This window comes from Corythoichthys intestinalis, chromosome 7 (assembly GCF_030265065.1).
Source record: "Corythoichthys intestinalis isolate RoL2023-P3 chromosome 7, ASM3026506v1, whole genome shotgun sequence".
Taxonomy (NCBI): domain Eukaryota; kingdom Metazoa; phylum Chordata; class Actinopteri; order Syngnathiformes; family Syngnathidae; genus Corythoichthys; species Corythoichthys intestinalis.
In genome coordinates this window covers 26,469,498-26,490,827 of record NC_080401.1, presented here as the reverse complement: position 1 = coordinate 26,490,827, position 21,330 = coordinate 26,469,498, and the positions used below count along the sequence as shown (strand labels likewise).

Here is a 21,330-nt window from a genome sequence, read left to right as displayed (position 1 = left end):
TATCTCACTTTTGAATGGATGTAAAATATCCGAGCTGAACGTAAATGGAGTTAATGACATAATTTGCAGGATGACACTTAATGACATCTGTCATAAGCATTCAGATAAGCCCATGATACTGTCATGACACAATTATGACAGTCTTATGATGCCCCTGTCAAATAAAGTGTTGCTTAAAAAGAAATCAAATAAACAAATAAATACAAATCAATAAAAAAATAAAACGCACTTGATTAAAAGCAGCAGGATTCAAAATAAAGGAAAAAAGCGGCTTATAGTCCGAAAATTAGGGTACCTAAAAGTTAATTTTAATTTTTTTTTTTTTTTATTAATTTGTTTCTTTAATTAAATTTGTTTGATATGTATCTCTTTCCAATGCTAAATCAATAATATTGAACACACACACACAAAAAAGGGGGGTGGGGCGCTACTTCGTGGTTTTTCACTTATCCCGGCGGGTTCTAGTCCCATTAACTGCGAAAAATGAGGGATCACTATATTTAGTATGTGGCTATGTGTTTATTTAAACTTTGGCAGAAAATCATTTCAATTTCTTGCACAAATAGATTTTGAAGACATATAAGCGTTATAATCTATTTTACCATCCCTAAAATTCTTTCCGCTCAGTGCCACCTTTAATTGATGGAGGAGATGGAGTCACTGACAGGACCGTGATAATTAACAGCCCTCTTGAGCTTGATTGCCATGCCACTGGAACTCCGGCTCCTGCAGTAACGTAAAGATTGTTTTTTGGGACCAATTATACAGAATCTGAAAGGAAAGTAATTGCAAAGTCTTCTTCAATCTTAGGTGGTTTAAAGATGGGCAATTACTCAGACATGGTGAGGGGCTAAGACTTGCTGTCAGCGGGTGGCGACTGATAATCCCCCGGGCTCAGGTCTCTGACACAGGTCGCTTTCAATGTGTAGCCACCAATGAAGGAGGAGACGATGAGAAGGACTTCAATGTGATTGTACAGGGTAAGGGTTTTTCAAATACAAATACATAGTTTTAACATTGTGTGTTGTGCAAATCTTTAGGTGAGCATTTTCCATCTTCTTTTGTGTTATCCAAATGCCAGTTTGCTCATTCTTTTGTTCTATAAAACAGACAGTGAGTCTACACTCTCAATTATTTCAGTTCCTCCATCAGTTCGATCAACTGGAAGTGCTGAACGTGCAGTGGTTTTGCACAAATCCATTAGCCTGGAGTGCATGCCCAGTGGCATACCAGCGCCCACCATTACCTGGCTGAAAGATGGTCGACCTGTTGATACATCACAGATGCACTTTAAGGTTGAGTATTTTTTTCAGTATTAAAAGAGAGAAAACATGTGTTGGTGTATGTTTTATGCAAGGGCGTAGGTTTGGTATCAATATTGGTTGGGACGATATAACAGCATAACCTGCATAACAGCATAACCTGCATGTTTACTTTTTTGCTGAGGACTGGACATTAATATAACATATTAATATAAGCTGCACACAGACTACTTTTCATTTTGTCAATTTGTCATTTTGTCAGTGTTGTCCCATGAAAAGATATACTTAAATATCTTGAGGAATGTGAGAGGTGTACTCACTTTTGTGATACACTGTATACTAACTTTCACACTTCAAATTTACAGTATAATGTCTTAATCTGATATATATATATTTTTTAAATCTAGTCGAGTAATTTTCTTCATCTTGTTTTGAGTGTTAATGGCTAGTTAACAGATTAATGCGTCAGATTCTTCCACTTACTTTTAGTTAAATCTTACTATTTGTTCTAATTAAGCCCATACATCCAAAAGTTGGTCATTTTTCACCTAAATCAAGAAAAAATCCTTAACAATAATGTTTTGAACAATAACAATTCTTGAATTAAGAACATTTCTGCGAAACTGTTTTTTTAAAAGATTAAATATACAAACTTTTTAGTTTAAGTATTATTATATTATTATTGTTATTATATATATTATTATAGTATTATTTTCATCTAGCTATTTTTCTTATTTCAAGAAATCTAAGTAAAATTTACTTGAAGCACTGGCAGATAATTTTACTTATTTTTGGTAGATTTAGACTGAAAACAAGGGAATATAAGTTGTTGTTTTTTCCAGTTTTAAGAAGGTGGGTTTTCGCAGTGCATATGTATTCGTTCAGGTGATACACCATTGGATTCAAACATTTGTTTTCAAAAACTACTCCAAAAACATTTTGAAAACTTTCAGAATAAATGTCTGGATTTTTTTTTACAAATTTAAATTGCATTATTTGAACACAAATTATATCAACATACTGTAGATAAAACATACGGCTTCGGAAACATAAGAAATACAAAGTTGTTAATCATCTCTTAAGTATCCAGGAATGCAAAAAAAAATAAAATAAACATTTGTCATAATACCTCTCAAAGTTGTCTGTCTAAATAAATTAAATATGACAAAAAAACTTCGTCAGGGAATAACAGAAATAAAGAAAAAATTAGCCTTCCTTTAGGTAAAACCCTACTGTTTTTCTCCAAAAGCACGGCCAAACTGAACAAAAAAACGAAAGCTCCTTTGGGCTACTTTAAGACCACATCAATTAAATAAAAATGAAAACTGGGGGGAAGGGGGAGTGGTTCACTACATTTCTTACAGTTTAATTAACGTTAACGGTAGAAAACATGCAGAAGGATATTTCTCTCAAAGCAGCTTCCTCCTCGAGTTCGAGAAATTCTCACAGATTAATGTTATGCTAACTCTGATGCAGGTCAGACTTTCAGTAGCAAAATTAGTGGTGTGTTCACCACCTACACAACATTTACGTTTTTGCACTACTTATAGTAGCTGCTGCTGACGGAAAAAACTTATATTCCTCGTCTTCGAAGGGGGCAGCAGCGGCGGCAAGTTGTTTTTGTGTGGGGGGGAGTGCGTGTTTGTATGTGTGGGGAGGGTCAAGTCATCAGCCTATCAAACATGCGTTTGAGGGGAAAATAATTTAGTGGCACATTCAGCAAGTGAAAAGGGGTCGATATAAGTCTGAACATAATTAAAGTACTGTAATTCACTTAATAATGGTAGGGTCAATTCTATCCTTACAACGTATGGGAAGACAATCTAAATGACCAATATAACTGAAATCATTATATAATGCAAATAAGGTTGCTTAAAAGTTGGTGGGAAGAATTTGAGCATCCTGAAAAGTTGGTAGTGTTACGTCCCTACAGTCCCTATGTAAACCTACGCCTATGGTTTTATGTAATTTGAAGACCAGAGAGAACAAATTTATTTTAACTGTATTTGCGCTCTGAAATCTCAGAAGAAATGGTTAACCGTCAATTTTAACATAAACAGTAATGAGGCATGTTTATTGTGTGTCGTTGCATGTGTTTTCCTACACCAGCTGGATTCAGCGGGTAGAGTGCTAAAGGTCACGCGGGCAAGACAAGAGGATTCTGGGAAATACACTTGTCTGGCCACAAATGCTGCTGGTGAAGCACAAAAAAGCATGCGGCTCAGCGTCCATGGTAACAAAACAATATAGACTTGAGTCTGTCGCATCTTGTTTTCTCCTGTTTGTTGTCGTGGATTCCTCCAAATGTTCTTATATTCTAACTCTGTTTCAAAGTGCCGCCCACAATTTCCACTTCTGAAGACATCATCAACCAGACCATCCTGTCAGGTTTCTCCACTGAGCTTAAATGCACAGTCACAGGAAGTCCATTACCTGGTGAGACTCCCAAATGTCCTCATCTCTTCTCTCGTTCCAAGGCACAGTTTCTTCTGACCCGTACTGTGGCCTTGGCTTTCCCATGAACATATCAGCAGAAAATTGATCTCAGATGACTCCCTACAGGCAACTTCATTATATTATCACTACCATTCCTTCCAAGCGGTGTAGCGTGCACGGTACAGATAAGCACTCGCATTCCAGCATAATGAAAGACTACTCCAGTGATATTTTTCTCTACTTTGGATCTGATGTTGCATTCCAACTCTATTGGGGTTTTTAAATGATACATTGTAAAAATGTTTTAATGCACATCTTTTGCGAGCTGAGAGATATTATGGGGCCTTTAAAATAAAGGCATCAAACTTTTTTTTGCCAGTTTTTATATATATATTTTTAAGGCTGTTTTTTACTTTATGGTTAAAGTGCCTTTGACAACATAAAAAAATCTTAACTAGCATTATTTTGTGAATTAAAATCTTATTTTCAGATGATTCGACTATATACAATTTGGCAAAGCGCAGATGACAAGAAATTATTTTTCTAATCTGCTGTTTTGCCTCGTCTGTCATTATAGCAGACTAGCATCCAAAGCTGGATGATGACGTTGGCAGGATCACGATTTCAGCTGATTTAGAATTCAGCCCATTAAGGGGGAAGATTCAGAATGAGGAAAATGCAACACAGAGCAGCAAAATGTCATGATTGTTTCAATCTCTACTTCAATATTTTTACAGGATATTCTTTTTATCTAAGTATTTTTTAGCAATTGCTAAATAAATGGTATGACAAATAATAGTCTTGTGCTAAATGGAATATGAAATATTAAAAATGCATTTATTCAGTACGACAGGTCAAAATTACTGCATAATGGTCAAAACTGCCGACTTCTTGCACCTCCCGAACGGTATTTTATGCCACCGGAGTTAGTCCGGCTTTTGTCATTTCCCTGCCCAGACTTCGGAGACAGAGGAAAGAGGTAAACAAAACAGGATGCGTGACAGCTAGCCGACATGCTAACCCGAAACGAGCAGCGTTTCCAAGTCTTTTTCTACACTTTCGAAAACGAAAAATCACACAAAACTACCCCGACTCATGTCACACACGGCGGCGGGGTTGATTATCTTCACCGATCGGTATAATATTTTGCTCCCAAAGCTGTTGTGACAGTGAACAAGCCGTCTTTTATATTCAGTCGGACTCTCAATGTTATCCACAGGTGCTAAATAAACAACATAACATCGTAAACATTCATACAAATATGGCGTAAATTGCTAAAATGCTTAACGACACGGCGAAGATGTAAACAGTAAGAGAGAGAGGCGTGCCGTTGTTGCGTGCAGCTAACATGACAGGATGGGTCTGAGAATTTTTCTACATGTCCATCCATGATCAAATTAAAGTAAATATTAATAAAAATTAATTAAAGTAAATATTCCTTTATTTAAAGAAAGTTTGTAGTGTTTACTTTGTAACCGCTGTATTCGCGGCCATTTCTGATGTGGTGCAAAACGAAAGTTGACCGAACACCAGCAGCAAGCAAGTTAAGGCTCGTCGTTCTGTTGTGGCCCCAGCGGGCAGGCAGAGAGAGGCCGACGTCAGAGTGGGGAGCTGCTTGGGGCAAAGCCTATGTGGGCGGGCACACGAGGTCTAACAGGGAGTATTGTCAACAGGCATGAAAATCACTCACCTTTCGGCGAAATTCGCCGTTTTGAAGTCAAAAAGGGTGAGCTACGTGAATTGTGTAGATCCGAGGAGAAAATCTTTGGGGGGGGGGGTCGTAATTCCATTCAACTAACTACATGTTTTATTGAAGTTGCAAAGCCTGCGTTTTATCACCGCGCGTGTGCATACATTTGTTCGTGCGCGTAGATGACATATGAGACTCTAGTTGTTGTGTCGAGATGTTTATTGGTCATCAACACGCCATAGAGTTACAATTCACACATACAAAATAAGGAAACACGTCTATATTAAACACTGTAAACGTTAGCATTGCTACATTGAGACTCATGGGGGAAAAAAAACACACGCTGTCTGGCTGTCTTTTCCAAAACGTAAACTTGCGGTTAAAAGGTGACACATCAAACATGAAAATCGCTGGTTAACGGCATTTGCAAATGAAAAAATGAAAAAATCTATTAGCAACACCACAAACAATGACGAAAAGTGCTTTTTGCTGCGTGTAAAGTTGTTAGCGGTTTAGCGAACGTACTTCCGGTGAACATTTAAAAATAAAAGCATGTCACGTGTGATTGGCAATCAATATTATAATTGTAATACTATTATATATAGTAGTAGTATGCTACAATAATAATGCTAGATTTTTTTTTTTTAAGAATTGTTTTGAATCATGTTGGAAAGGCGAAGTCAGTGTTCTGAATCTGTTTACATTCCATTCTTTTGCACTAGTAAATGCTATCAGCTAAGCCTGCACATTATATCGTTTGAACATTGCCATTGCAATGTGCGCATGCGCAATAGTTACATCGCAGGATGTGCAATTGTTTTTATTTTTTTCAATATTTAAACTTTTTTTTACTTCATAAACGCAGCAAGTGTGCAGATCCTGGATTAAACTCACTTATATAAATTCGGGCCGATGGCGCCATTTTTCAGAGCATCGGAATCTGGTGAAAACGGTCGGGTTTTTATTTAAAAACATTCATGTTTTTCTGCTTCATGCTCGTACAGAACCACAGCGTCTCACTCTCCCTCCTGCTAGGCAGAGCGACCAAACTGTTTTTCTTGGTCAACAGTGCAGCTATCCCAAACATAGCTATTCAAGTTATTTGGTGAAAAAAATTCTCGTTTTAGTATGGCTAACTCCCCAAAAATGGCAATGATAGTTTTTATTGTTCAGGCCTACTATCAGCATTTGACCTAATTTTTTATGTGTGATTAATTATTCTTATTTACATGTTTATTTGTACTTTAATAAAAAAAATCAAATGTTTTTGTGAAGTAATAAGCATCAACAAAAATTTCATTGCTAAATTATTTGTTAAAAATAAAAATGAAAAATTATTAGTCGACTAATTGTAAAAATAGTCGGCTGACTAATCGGGAGAAAATTAGTCGTTTGGGACAGCCCTACCGGAACATATTTCCTCCACACCCTTCTCACCTTTTTAACCCCTGACCCATTTTCATGCCTGATTGTCACCCACAAAATGCAAGCCACCTCCTTATTAAAACGTGTGCCATGATCCCAGTATTTGACATGATACAAAACACATAGTTTACTCACTTCCTTGTCGGTACAATGGTCCCACAGTTGTGGGACTTGTTTTGGCCATTCTCCATGTGGTAAATGGGACCTTTTTGAAACCCCAAAAGGCTCACACGCCTCTCCCTGGTGCAGCAACAAAAGCTTGCAACACAGGCGGCTGATGTGATGTGAGAAATACACAAATTTATCCACAAAATCGTCTGAATCTGCAGCCCTTCTGCATGCTATGGTTAATGGCTGTATTGTGAGATGGTGACCCGGGTGACGTCACATTCACAATCTTCCTCAATATAGGAAGTCATTTTAATAGCGCGGGATTTAAAAAATTGAATAAATAAATCAGTCGCTTCCACACACATCCAAATGGTCCATTTCATTCAGGAGCATAAAATACCTTGTAAAATATGAAAGAAACGTGCTTTTTGCTGTCATAGGCACTTTAAACTGAATTAAACCAAGTAAAAAACATTAATGGAAAAAATGCCAAAGTTGTTTGTGAATACTCTGAAATACTGTCATTCCTTTCAAAGAAAGATGAATCAAGGACAATGAGCGTCCCTGTTACATGCATATAATTATATGCAGTATTGGCAATCCTGCAGCAACAATAATAATTCACTTGGGAAATTAGTGAGTCTGTTATGGAATATTAAAACGTTTTATTTTGTGCATTTTTTTACTCAACATGCAGAAAATACTACAGGCAAATGTTGTTGATGCACAATATAAGTATGATTTTTTGTTTGTTTGTTTTTTGTTTTTGGCCTCAACATTCAAATTTCTTTGTATCATAGCAATAACATGGTACAAAGACGGCCGACCTCTGACAAGTGCTGCTGGTGTGACCATGCTGAAACGTGGCCAGGTGTTGGAGATTGAAAGAGCTCAACTATCTGATGCAGGGATATACAGATGCGCAGCAGTCAACTTGGCTGGAGTTGCTGAGATATCCCACAGCTTGCAGGTGTTTGGTCAGTGTCTTTCCCCCTCTCCATTACAACAGATGTTTTCTAATCATCTGTCCATTTGTGTCAGTCAGTAAGAATGTCCGCTGCAGTAATTAATTTGTGCAGTAAATCTAAACATCCCTCCTCCCTTTCTTGTGCAGTGCCTCCGGTCATTTCGAGTCGAGGTGGGACAGTAACAGTAATAGTGAATGAGGCCGGCAGACTGGAATGTGAAGCTACTGGGGTTCCCTCACCTAGTCTTACTTGGCTCAAAGATGGTAGCCCTGTCACAAGCGTATCCCATGGCATACAGGTTATTTTCATGTTCTATTATTTTTAATGTTTGACATCATATGACACCCACCCATGAAAACTCACAATTCACAAATTGCTGAATACGCGTTTAGAAAATTATTTTAGGTTGTCAATTATACAGTTGTATAACATTTTCCTTTAAAGGATTAAAGATGTGTTGGGCATTCACAATGACAGAATGCAATGCCTAACTTTAGTTCGTTGCCGTCCCACAGGTACTGTCTAGTGGAAGGGTGCTAGCTCTGAGCAGTGCACAGGTGAGTGACACAGGCAGGTATACCTGTGTTGCTGTCAACGCTGGAGGAGAGCAACAGCGAGATTATGATCTGAGGGTGCATGGTGGGTCCATCATCATTACTGCATGTTTCATTTAAAAATTCACCCATTTGGTATCAGTTCATACTTCTTTAGCAATTTCGATCAAAATCTGGAACCTTAATGGTCATATGATTTTTGTGGATGAGTGTGTGTTTTTTTTTTTTTTTTTTTTGTTATTTATTTGCTGCCATTGACGGACATCAAATCTTCATTCACCTTCAACCCTCACAGTTAAAATGTATTTGACGTCTAGCACAATAGGTGGCAGTAAATGTGTTACATAGCTGTGGTAATTTTTAAAAGAAAATCATAATTCCACTGCAGCGTCAGCAAGCTGTCACCAGACGTTAGTCTTAAGTGGGGCATATGAAATGCTTTGAAGGGCACAACAATTATTACCCTATTTTAAATAAGCTTACAGCCTACTATAATATATATGGCGGAAAACACAGACAAGACTGAAAAAGCAGTTTCTGCTCTTGCACTCCTCTTTAAAAGAAACTGCTGTATTTTAAGCCAAAATACTGTTGTGTTTGATAGAACAACATGGCTATATGCTGCCATAGCAGATTCATGGCACATTAAGCCCCCGAACTATTTTTAATTTGTCCGTTTTACCCCGAAAACCCCCGTTTACAGACATCGCGCAACCGCTTTTGTTTTAACCCAGCCATATAAAGAAGATAAGTAACTATATTTATTCTTAAAAATGTCTGTCGTTTTTAGCTTAAGATCATTAATTGATGTCTCATATTTCGTTTAAAAAAAAAACCACTTTAAAAAAATTATTCACTCGCATATTTTAAACTTTTAAACAAATTATGTCACAATGAAAAAAATGGCGTCTATAAAAAAGTCACGAATATGGATCTCATAACTATCGCTTAATTGTATTTTTTTTTTTTTTTTTTTTAACTGTCACATTTTCGCCGATATGTTGGATGATAAATAATCGGTCCAAACAAAAAAAATAATAATAATTGAAAAAAAAAATTAAGGGTAAATGTATGAAAAAGAAAATCTCGACCACTCCTTGATATCTGCGATTTCTGCATTGCGACCCTTGTTATATTACCATGTTTCACCCATACAATCAAAAAAAAAATCCACCTGTGGCCATTCACAGCTGTGTCTTGATACTCAGTGATACATGCGACATGGAGTTTTCTGATCGAAACAAGGTAAGTACGCGATAATGTCTCATTAAAGTCATGGCGTCTGTAATTCTGCTCTCGCGTGCTCTCACCTCCAGATAGGGTTTTGCTGTTTAAAAAACTTTTTTTTTTTAAAATGCTTTCCTGTTCAAAATGTTTCTTCCCACAGAAAATGTATCGATTTTGATCGACAATTTTGAAAGTTGGCTAAATTGGGGGTCTCAGAGCGGAACTTCAAGTCACCTGAGTGTTTTCCGCCATATATATACTATAATAAGCTTACTCCATCCCTGCAGCACTTAATCATTACGTCTGAGGCAGGATTGGCTATTTCTGCTAAGTTGCAAAACATAACAAATATTATTTTAAAAACAAAACAGTAAAGAGTAATCAACGGAATTCAAACCCGGGACAAAAAGGTGTAAAATTTTTGCTGAAGTATTGCACCACTAGATACGAAATATAATTTTTTATTTCAAAGTTTCATTTATTAATTAATTTAATAAAAAATAAAATAAAAAGTCAGACATTTTAAAAAGGTCTGGCTGAATTAGTGTATTAAATTGCACAAAGGAGGTTGGGAGTTGATGACCCCACCCTAAAAACGAGCTGGTTCAACAGCTCTGCAGTGACATGGATTTTATAATTTAATCTTCATTACGTGTAATTTTCCTTGTTCAGTGTGTTTTATGTTGCAGTTAACCTGAAATGGAGTTTAAGAAAAGTCTCTAGTTTTTTTTTTGTTTGTTTAAATAATCTTGCATCCATATGTAGATGTCAAGCAGCATAATTGGTGTATCGTGACAAAGGTTCCGCTTGGAATGCAAACTGCAATTGAAAATCCTATGTTTTTAAACTGTTTTTCTTTGTGTAACTTATTTATCATAACTACGTAGCACATTAAAATGTTACCCATAATTTTTACCAATTTTGAGGCAATTTGTTGACCAATTGCTTCAAAAATATAAACTCGTTCTTCCTCTGGCAAACATGCTGCCTCCCACCAAGTATGACAACCGTGGAAACAAAGCCGGATAGAAAGACAATACATATGGTGATATGAAAAAGTATCTGAACCTTTTGAAATTTCTCACATTTCTGCATAAAATCACCATCAAATGTGATCTGATCTTTGTCAAAATCACACAGATGAAAAACTGTCTGCTTTAACTAAAACCACCCAAACATTTATGGGTTTTCATATTTTAATGAGGACAGCATGCAAAAAAAAAAAAAAAAAAGATAGACGGGGGAAAATAAGTAAGTGAACCCTCTGCCTAAGAGATTAAAGAGCAATTGAAACCAATTTTCAACAAACATTTTAAGTCAGGTGTGTGCCCAATCACTAATGAATGGTTTAAAGCTGCCCTGCCCACTGTAAAACACACACTGGGTAAGAATTGTCTTGATGAGAAGCATTGTGTGATGTGCATCGTGGCTCGGTCAAAAGAGCTGTCTAAGACCTGCGATCAAGCATTGTTGATTTGTATAAAGCTGGGAAAGCATAAAAAACCATCTCTAAGTCTGGATGTTTATCAATCGACAATCAGAGAAGTTGTCTAAAAATGGAGAGAGTTTGGCACTGTTGCTTCTCTCCCAAGAAGTGGCCGTCCACCAAAGATGACGCCAAGAGTTTAGCGCAGAATACTCCGAGAGGTAAAAAAGAACCCTAGAGTGTCTGCTAAAGACTTACAGAAATCACTGGCACAGTCCAATATCTGTGCACACATCAACTATATGTAAAACAATGGCCAAGAATGGTGTTCATGAAAGGACTCCACGGAGCAAGTGATTTTGCTGTCTAGAAAAAAAAACACTTTTGCTGGTTTAATGTTCATTAAAGGCAAATAGACACTCCACAAAGGTTTTGGCAAAATATTTTGTGGACTGATGAAACCAAAGTTGAATTGTTTGGGAGTAACACACAACGTCATGTGTGGAGGAAAAATGGAACAGCTCACCAACATCAACACTTCATCCCCACCGTGAAGCATGGTGGACGGAGCATCATGATTTGGAGCTGTTTTGCTGCCTCAGGGCCTGGACAACTTGCAATCATTAATGGAAGAATAAATTCAAAGGTTTATCAGGATTTTTTGCAGGAAACCCTGAGGACGTCTGTCAGACAATTGAAGCTATATAGAGGATGACTGCTGCAACAGGACAGCGATTCAAAACACAGAAGTAAATCAACTTCAGAATGGTTTCAGAAGGACAAAAAACATGTTCTGGAGTGGCCAAGTCAAAGTCCAGACTTGAACCCCATTGAGATGCTGTGGCATGACCTAAAGACAGCAATTCATGCTAGACATCCTAGGAATCTGACTGAACTACAGCAGTTATGTAGAGAAGAATGGGCCAAGATTAGTTCTCATCGATGTGCCAGACTAATCTGCAGCTACAGAAAGCGTCTGGTTGAAGTTATTGCTGCCAAAGGGGGGTAGGGGGGGCACAAAATATTAAATTTGATTGTTCACTTAATTATTTTTCCCCCATCTGTCATTATTTGCGTACTATCCTCATTAAAATATCAAAACCTATAAATCTTTGGGTGATTTTAGTTAAAGCAGACACTGTTTTTTCATCACATTTGATGGTGATTTTATGCAGAAATGTGAGAAATTCCAAAAGGCTCAGATACTTTTTCTTACCGCTGTAGACATTGACAAATTCTTATGAATTATTGTGTGATTAGTGTGGCTGTTGACAAGAAAATAATCTGTTTTCTGATGAAATAATTAGAAACACTCATCCAAAACGTCTGTAGGTCCATTGGTTTGCCATTATTTTAAACCCCTCTGCCGATAAGCAAGTACTGTAATTTTTTTTTTTTCTTTCAATCAAGTATTTCTCATATTTTGTGCCAGAAATGTGCTATGTCATAATACAACATATTTAAATATCACACAAAAATGTTGATGATGATAAATGATAAAGCTATTGGCGCACAGAAAGGAGCAATCAGAAAATAATTGTTCTTTTTCCAACCTTCCATTCTTTTTTTTACTGAAAAATTGCTATTGACATCATACTGTACTTTGTCTTCCAACAGTATGACAGATCACATGGGTGGCGTATCACAGGGGTCTTGAAAAGCATTGTGCATTGAGGAAGTGTGGTCAGAATAAGCTTAGCTTTTCAGAACATGTGGTCAGCTTCCTACTGGGAGCTATGCAATGACGGCATATCAGTAGTTATACAATTCCATTCAAAGCGGATGTCAGTTTGGCCACATAAGACAACGTTTACATGGAGGGGATCTGGAGGCTGCCCTTGTTTGTGTCTGTCCCTTCCATGTCTGTTTGAACAGACACTGAACGTATGTGAAAGGCAAACATCCACATGGTGTGCGTTTCCTCTAAAAAATCAAGAAGAGCTTGTCCAAAGAAATAAAGGCAGATTTGCCGCAGTAATTGTTACCATTCTTTAGCAGCTGCCTCCGTCTTGCCAAATACTGAGTTAAGGGCTTCGTTGAATCCTTCCTTGTTGACTTTCCTTGGAGTTATTTTATCAAATAAAAAAAGTAACTAGAGAATCAACTTGAAAAACACGAGTAAATACTGCAATACATAACTGGCAAAGTAATAAAATTGCTGCTTGACTTAATTAATTTTAACTTTATTAATTTGCTACGATAGGATCCTGCACATCCATGGATTTAATGAGGGAAAGCAGTATAAACAACGGATGAATGGATGTTTTACACAAGCTGTTGTTGTTTTTTCTCACAGTTACATAAAAGTAAAAACTAAAACAAATTTACAAAAACTTACAAATATAAAACTAATTCTAGATCACATCTACACTGTAAAAAATATAAGAAATTGACTTTACTTTAAAAAAAAAAAGCAAACTTGCTGCCCGAGAAAATGTAATTTATGTTACTTACATTAATTAGATGCAATTTACTTCATTATTTCATTATATCAAATTAACCTTAATAACTGGATCATAGTAAATTGTTTAGTTTGAGTTTGCAGTACTCAAATTAACATGAATGAATTAGACTAGACTAACTAAGTGAACTTCATTTTTTCTTAAACCTAAAATAATTATACAATACAAACAACACATGCTAATTTAATTAATAACACAATTTCCGACACAAATGACCCTACCCCAAATAAATGGGGGACGCTCAATGGTAACTCAGAGGAATTAAACTATTTTAAAATGCTCAACAATGCATTTAACACATTGGCTCTTGACATGCTGCTGAATGTTTTGTTAATGCCTGGGGTAAATTATAGGCATGTGCCGGTATGATATTCTGATGGTATTATAACCTTAAGCCAAAATATCACAGTTTCACGGTATTGCAATTACAGCTCTAAAAATGTGTTACTTTGAGATTTCTGGGTTTTAAAAAAACTTTTTTTTCTTTTGAAAGGATCTTTATTTAATTTTTTATTTATTTTATTTTTCATATATACAGTGGAGCAAATAAGTATTTAGTCAACCACTAATTGTGCAAGTTCTCCCACATGAAAATAATAGAGAGGCCTGTAATTGTCAACATGGGTAAACCTCAACCATGAGGGACAGAATGTGAAAAAAAAAACAGAAAATCACATTGTTTGATTTTTAAAGAATTTATTTGCAAATCATGGTGGAAAATAAGTATTTGGTCAATACCAAAAGTTCATCTCAATACTTTGTTATGTACCCTTTGTTGGCAATAACAGAGGCCAAATGTTTTCTGTAACTCTTCACAAGCTTTTCACACACTGTTGCTGGTATTTTGGCACATTCCTCCATGCAGATCTCCTCTAGAGCAGTGATGTTTTGGAGCTGTCGTTGGGCAACACGGATTTTCAACTCCCTCCACAGATTTTCTATGGGGTTGAGATCTGGAGACTGGCTAGGCCACTCCAGGACCTTGAAATGCTTCTTACGAAGCAACTCCTTTGTTGCCCTGGCTATGTATTTGGGATCATTGTCATGCTGAAAGACCCAGCCACGTCTCATCTTCAATGCCCTTGCTGATGAAAGGAGATTTTCACTCAAAATCTCTCAATACATGGCCCCATTCATTCTTTCCTTTAAACAGATCAGTCGTCCTGGTCCCTTTGCAGAAAAACAGCCTCAAAGCATGATGTTTCCACCCCCATGCTTCACAGTTGGTATGGTGTTCTTCGGATGCAATTCAGCATTCTTTCTCCTCCAAACAGGAGAACCTGTGTTTCTACCAAAAAGTTCTATTTTGGTTTCATCTGACCATAACACATTCTCCCAGTACTCTTCTGGATCATCCAAATTCTCTCTAGCGAACCGCAGACGGGCCTGGATGTGTACTTTCTTCAGCAGGAGGACATGTCTGGCAGTGCAGGATTTGAGTCCCTGGCGGCGCATTGTGTTACTGATAGTAGCCTTTGTTACTGTGGTCCCAGCTCTCTGTAGGTCATTCAGTAAGTCCCCCCGTGTGGTTCTGGGATTTTTGCTCACCGTTCTTGTTATCATTTTGACGCTACGGGGTGAGATCTTGCATGGAGCCCCAGATCGAGGGAGATTACCAGTGGTCTTGTATTTCTTTCATTTTCTAATAATTGCTCCCACTGTTTATTTCTTTACACCTTGTACCTATTGCAGATTCAGTCTTCCCAGCCTGGTGCAAGTCTACAATTTTGTCTCTGGTGTCCTTCGACAGCTCTTTGGCCTTGGCCATAGTGGAGTTTGGAGGGTGACTGACTGAGATTGTGGACAGGTGTTTTTTATACCAATAATGAGTTAAAACAGGTGCCATTAATACAGGTAACAAGTGGAGCCTCGTTAGACCTCGTTAGAAGAAGTTAGACCTCTTTGACAGCCAGAAATCTTGCTTGTTTGCATGTGACCAAATACTTATTTTCCACTCTAATTTGGAAATAAATTCTTTAAAAATCAAACAATGTGATTTTCTGTTTTTTTTCCCACATTCTGTCTCTCGTGGTTGAGGTTTACCCATGTTGACAATAACAGGCCTCTCTAATCTTTTCAACTAGGAGAACTTGCACAACTGGTGGTTGACTAAATACTTATTTGCCCCACTATATCATATTTTGTATATTAGCATTTACATTGTACCCTGGAGTCATGTTGTCCCATTATGTGCCTTTTGATTTTGTTACTGTCAAAATTTATCTCAGTACATGTGAAATTTTGGACGTGATAACGTGTTTGGTATGACAGTGTTAAAGTATTTGCTGCTGCCTTAGCACATGATAAAAAGCATAAGTTGCACAAATGCATATATTATGTATCAAGGGAGATGACATCATTCTATCTAATGATAACATTGTATGAACTAGAAACTGCAATTTCGGGAGAAATTACACCTGGTCTTTCCTCTGTGGAGATACAAATCTTAGCCCCACGCAGGTCTATCACTAGAATGGACAAACATGCCTAACAATGGCATGAAACAAAGTAAACGCCATTAGAAATGAATGAGAAATTTGGACGTCAATGGCCGTCAATGGCAGCACCCTCCATAAGCGTCAATGCAATCGGGGACATTTGGGGTACACGTCCTATTGATATCTGGTCATTTCCTGTTGATTTGGGCAATTTTTTTTTTTTTGCCATTGAAAATGAATGGGAAAATATTTGGACGTCCATGGACGTCAATGGTATCAACTTACATAAGCGTCAATGGAATACAAGTACATTGACATCAATAGAATGAACAAACATGAAAAAATGCCATTGGAAATGAACGGGAATTTTCGACGTCCATGGACGTCAATGGCATCACCCTCCATAAAAGGCAATGCAATCGGGGACATTTAGGGGACACGTCCTATTGATATCTAGTCATTTTCTGTTGATTTGGGGGGGAAAAAAAATTCCTATTGAAAATGAATGGGAAAATTTTTGGACGTCCATGGGCGTCAATGGTATCAATTTACATAACCGTCAATGGAATCCAAGTACATTGGCATCAATAGAATGAACAAACATAAAGAAATGCCATTGGAAATTAATGGGAAGTTTGGACGTCCATGGACGTCAATGGCATCACCCTCCATAAGCGGCAATGCAATCGGGGAGATTTGGGGGACACGTCCTATTGATATCTGGTCATTTTCTGTTGATTTGGGGAAATTTAGTTTTTTCCTCATTGAAAATGAATGGGAAACATTTTGGACGTCCATGGCCGTCAATGGCATCGACATCCACAAAGTCAATTGAATTCAAGTACATTGGCATCAATAGATTCGACATGCATGGCCGTCAGTGGCATCAATGCAATGTAAAAAATTCAATTGGAAATCCCATTGTAAGTGAATGGGAAATGTTCTCATTAGAAATGAATGGGACAGTTTTTGGCAAATTTCCGGGGGACCGTAATTTTTTATCAAAATTCTGTATACAACTTTTATGCCCCTCACCGTCACAGAATTTTTGATGCCCAAATTATGTGATTTGGTCAAAAATTTAAGGACTAGATACATTTTGAAACTTTTCTTTGTTTCCCATTAAAAATGAATGGGCCAGTTTTTAGCAAATTGCCGGGAAACCGTAGATTTTATCAAAAAATTTACCGTGTCATTTTTATGCCCCTCGCCATCCCGGAATTTTTGACGCCCATCTTGTGTGTTTTCGTCAAAAATTGACGGACTAGTAACAGTTTGAAACTTGTCTTTTTTTCCCATTAAAAATGAATGGGCAGGTTTTTGGCAAATTTCCGGGGAACCGTATATTTTTTCCAAATTATATTAATAACCTTTATTCCCCTACCTGTCCTGGAATTTTTGATGCCCAAATTGTGTGATTTGGTGAAAAATTGTAGGACTAGATACATTTTGAAACTTTTTTTTTCTCATTAAAAATGAATGGGCAAGTTTTTGTCAAATTTCTGGGGAACCGTAAATTTTTTCCAAATTCGGTATACAACTTTTATGCCCCTCACCGTCCCGGAATTTTTGATGCCCAAATTATGTGATTTAGTCAAAAATTGTAGGACAAGTAGCGCTTTGAAAATTGCTTTTTTTTTTTTTTTCGGAAAATTGCCGTTTACGGGCAAACGGAAAATTTTTTGGGGACTTTTGAAAAAGTCCCTGCGTCGCGCGAAAATTCCGGATGTGTCGATACTTGAATGGTGCCGATCGGTCAAGCGGTTCGGGCTGCGCAGCGCGCCGAAGGATTCCCATTCAAAAAAAAAAACAGAATAACATATAGGGGGAGGCCGTAGAATCTCACTACCTGATCTTTCCAAAGGAAAGACCAGGTAATTACTTCATAATGCAAAGTAAAAGTAATGTATGGGGAAAGACTGTCAGGCATCTTATTTAAAATTTTATAATCATACTTTTTCACAGTGCCGCCTAACATCAAGGGTGAAGAAATGAACGCCACCGTGATGCTCGGTAGTCCCGTGGAGCTCCACTGTCTAAGTGATGCCATTCCCCCTCCAACCCTGTTGTGGCGCAAAGATGGACGCCCGCTGTTCAGGAAACCTGGTTTGACGCTCTCAGCAGATGGGAGTTTGCTTAAGGTTGGAAAAACACCTCAGTGGACTAACTACAAAGTAGTGCTATAATCACATTTTGTTTAATACTGTATTGAGTAGAGCTGGGCAATATATGGTGTTCTTGGGATGGTACTCCTCATTCTTCTTCCTCCAAACACTATGAGTGGAATTAAGAGCAAAAAAGTTTCATTAAATCATATGACCAGATGACTTTCTCCCATTACTCCTCTGGATCATCCAAATGGTCATTTGCAAACTTAAAACGTGCTGGTGTAAGCAGGGGAACATTCCGTTCAATGCGTGATTTTAAACCATGACATCTTAGCATATTACGAACAGTTACCTTGGAAATGGTGGTCCCAGGTTCTTTCAGGTCATTGACCAGCTCCTCCTGTGTAGTTCTTGACTGATTCCTCACCTCACCTCACCTCATGTTTAGCTTCTTCCATTTTCTAATAATTGCTCCAACGGTGGCTCTTATACCTCCAAGCTGCTTGGCACTTGCCCCGTAAACCTTTCCAGCCTTGTAGAGGTCTAAAATTCTGTCTCTGGTGTCTTTGGACAGCTCTGTGGTATTGACCATGTTAGTAATTGGAGTATTCCTGATTGTATGGGGTGGGCAGGTGTTTATATGCAGCTAACCGCCTCAAACAGGTCAAAAAGTCAGACTCAAAAAGTCTACCTCCACTCCACTTATAAATTGGACTTTTTAAAAGGCGACTAACAGGTCTTTGAGGCTCATAATTTTAGCTAATAGACAGGTGTTTGTTTGTTTGTCTGTTTGTTTGTATGTATGTTTGTTTGTGTATTTATTTCCTTTTCAGGCATGACAGATCCAAACATACAGCATTCAGTTATGTTTATATTCAGTAAAACCCAAGAGGACAAGGGCTGACGGGAAAAGCCGAAGCTTATTAAATCCCGGCCCTAGTAGACCATAGGACGCAAATTATCGAATAACAATTTTGACATTTCAGATTGTGTGATGATTACAATTTTTTTCCCCCTCCCCTTGATTGTGTGATGCACATCTTCCCAATAGTCATTGTCGATCGCGGAGATTAGTTCGTTATGTTTATTTGATCCAGTAGATTAGTTCATGTTTCAGTGTGAGTTAGTTAATTCTGTTGATTTGATCCAGGAGCTGAGCTCGCAGCCCGTGCCCGCCACCTCCTTTCGTCGATTCAATCCTCGTCACGGTCTTCATTCCTCGTCGCGGTCTTCTTTCCTTGCTGCATTCCGGCAATGAATGTTCACTTATTTGCGGCAGTATAATACAAATAAATTGTTAAAAAATCATACACAGTGATTTTTGGATTTTTTTTTTCTTTAAATTGTCTCTCACATTGGAAAAGCACCTACCATGAAATTTTCAAACCCGCCTATCATTTCTAAGTGGGAGAACTTGCAAAATTGCAGGGTGTTCATATAGCCTACTTATTTTCCTCAATGTATATGTGTGTTCAAACCTCATCAAAGACTAGGACGGACTTCAGATTGTATGGCAGGTTACACCTCAAGTACTCAGACATGTTCTTCTGGACGAAAAAAGGGGCAGGGAGTTTCGTATACACGCACGCACACACTCCAAAATATTGCACCTACATTGTCTGACTATTAATGCAAATACAAGTAATATAGGTGTCAAGGTCAGGTCTTCCAATACTGCTCTGTTCATTCCTTAACGTGCAGTATCATGATTGGAGTGACCTTAAATTTTTTCCTTGTGAATCTTATTGCTAGGTTGACAGTGCTCAGATGCAGGATTCTGGAAGGTATACTTGTGAGGCTACTAACATTGCTGGCAAGACAGAAAAGAACTATAATGTAAACGTGTGGGGTGAGTTCCGTGCTTTTTCGGTATCTGTTCATGAAAAACATACAGAGCTTTAAGTCATCCATATTTCATTTCTCATAGTGAAGTCTTTACATCTGTAAAACAAAGAAAATGATGCATGATTACTACTGTTCGAACTTAGCCAACGGTATTGTAATCACTAACCATCTTTGTTTGGTGACCTGTCACCATTACAGTTTCTCCGAATATTCGAGGCTCAGAAGAGGTGTCTCCACTCACAGTAATTGAAGGAAGTCTCATCACGCTGGTGTGTGAATCCAGTGGAATACCTCCTCCCAGTTTGAGTTGGAGAAAAGATGGTAGGTTGGAATGTGTATGTTAATACAAGGCAGACGATATACTGGTACAGTATATCATGTATACTTTGAGCATAATTTACAAATCATTGTATTCTGTTTTCATTTAATATTAATTGTTATCATATTTTTAACGCAACGTCCCAACTACATTTGAATTTGGGTTCTAATTCTCACATTTCATACAACTGCTTGTGTCACAGGTGCAGAGCTTCAGTCTGACCAGCGGGTCAGGGTTTTGTCAGGAGGACGTCAGCTGCAGATTTCCAATGCTGAGAGTGCAGATTCAGCTTCCTATGTCTGTACAGCTTCCAGTGCTGCTGGCAGCACCTCCAAGGAGTACAGCTTGCAGGTTTATGGTTCGTGCACATTACGCTAATGATTTAAGGCCTAGACACATGTGTCTTAAGTTGTAGTGCTCAAGTGAACACATGGACCAATGTATGTGCTTTTCTCACTTCAGTCCGCCCTTCCATCAGACACAGCGAGGGTGACAAAGATGCTGTCGTTGTGACAAAAGGAGGCGATGTGACATTGCAATGCGCTGCAGATGGCGTGCCACGGCCAGCAGTCACCTGGCTGAAAGATGGGCGGCCCATCACAGCCATTCATGGTGCCAAGCTTCTGAATGAAGGAGGGCTGCTGCAGATTAAAAATGCTAAAATTTCAGACACCGGACGTTACACCTGTATTGCTGTTAATGTAGCAGGGCAAGCAGAAAAGAAGCATGACATCAGCGTGCACGGTATCAAGTATCCACTTTATTGCTTAGTCTAATGGAATTGTGTTTTAGTTAATTTTTTTTTCTAACTTTTTCTAGTCCCTCCTACTATCACTGCGGATGTGCAATTCCCTGAAAATGTCAGTGTTGTCCTGAAGAACCCTGTGGCTTTGAGCTGTGAGGCTTCTGGAATTCCTCTTCCTGCCATCACCTGGCTGAAGGATGGGCAGCCAATCAGAGGAACCAGTTCTGTTCGCATTCTTTCAGGTAAAATTAATTTATGTACACCAATGTTGTTTTTGGCAGCCATTTGTCTTAGTCTAGACTTTTGGAGGAAAA

The 21,330-nt window shown here is 38.0% G+C and overlaps 1 protein-coding gene across 5 annotated transcripts in view; it reads left to right on the top strand.

Annotated features, from left to right (window-relative positions):
• The window catches only part of hmcn1 (hemicentin 1), a 166,708-nt gene that overhangs the window by 83,273 nt on the left and 62,105 nt on the right, over positions 1 to 21,330 (top strand). For all 5 annotated transcript variants that reach the window (XR_009063824.1, XM_057840740.1, XM_057840739.1 and 2 more), the window contains 14 exons: positions 628 to 736; positions 811 to 980; positions 1,141 to 1,295; positions 3,372 to 3,495; positions 3,597 to 3,698; positions 7,725 to 7,901; positions 8,039 to 8,190; positions 8,408 to 8,531; positions 17,965 to 18,140; positions 19,860 to 19,956; positions 20,151 to 20,273; positions 20,474 to 20,629; positions 20,734 to 21,015; positions 21,091 to 21,258. Coding sequence is in view for 4 of the 5 variants with exons in the window: in XM_057840740.1 (XP_057696723.1) it covers positions 628 to 736; positions 811 to 980; positions 1,141 to 1,295; positions 3,372 to 3,495; positions 3,597 to 3,698; positions 7,725 to 7,901; positions 8,039 to 8,190; positions 8,408 to 8,531; positions 17,965 to 18,140; positions 19,860 to 19,956; positions 20,151 to 20,273; positions 20,474 to 20,629; positions 20,734 to 21,015; positions 21,091 to 21,258 (2,115 nt within the window). In the remaining variant the exon portion in view is untranslated. The remainder of the gene's footprint in view (positions 1 to 627; positions 737 to 810; positions 981 to 1,140; positions 1,296 to 3,371; positions 3,496 to 3,596; positions 3,699 to 7,724; positions 7,902 to 8,038; positions 8,191 to 8,407; positions 8,532 to 17,964; positions 18,141 to 19,859; positions 19,957 to 20,150; positions 20,274 to 20,473; positions 20,630 to 20,733; positions 21,016 to 21,090; positions 21,259 to 21,330) is intronic.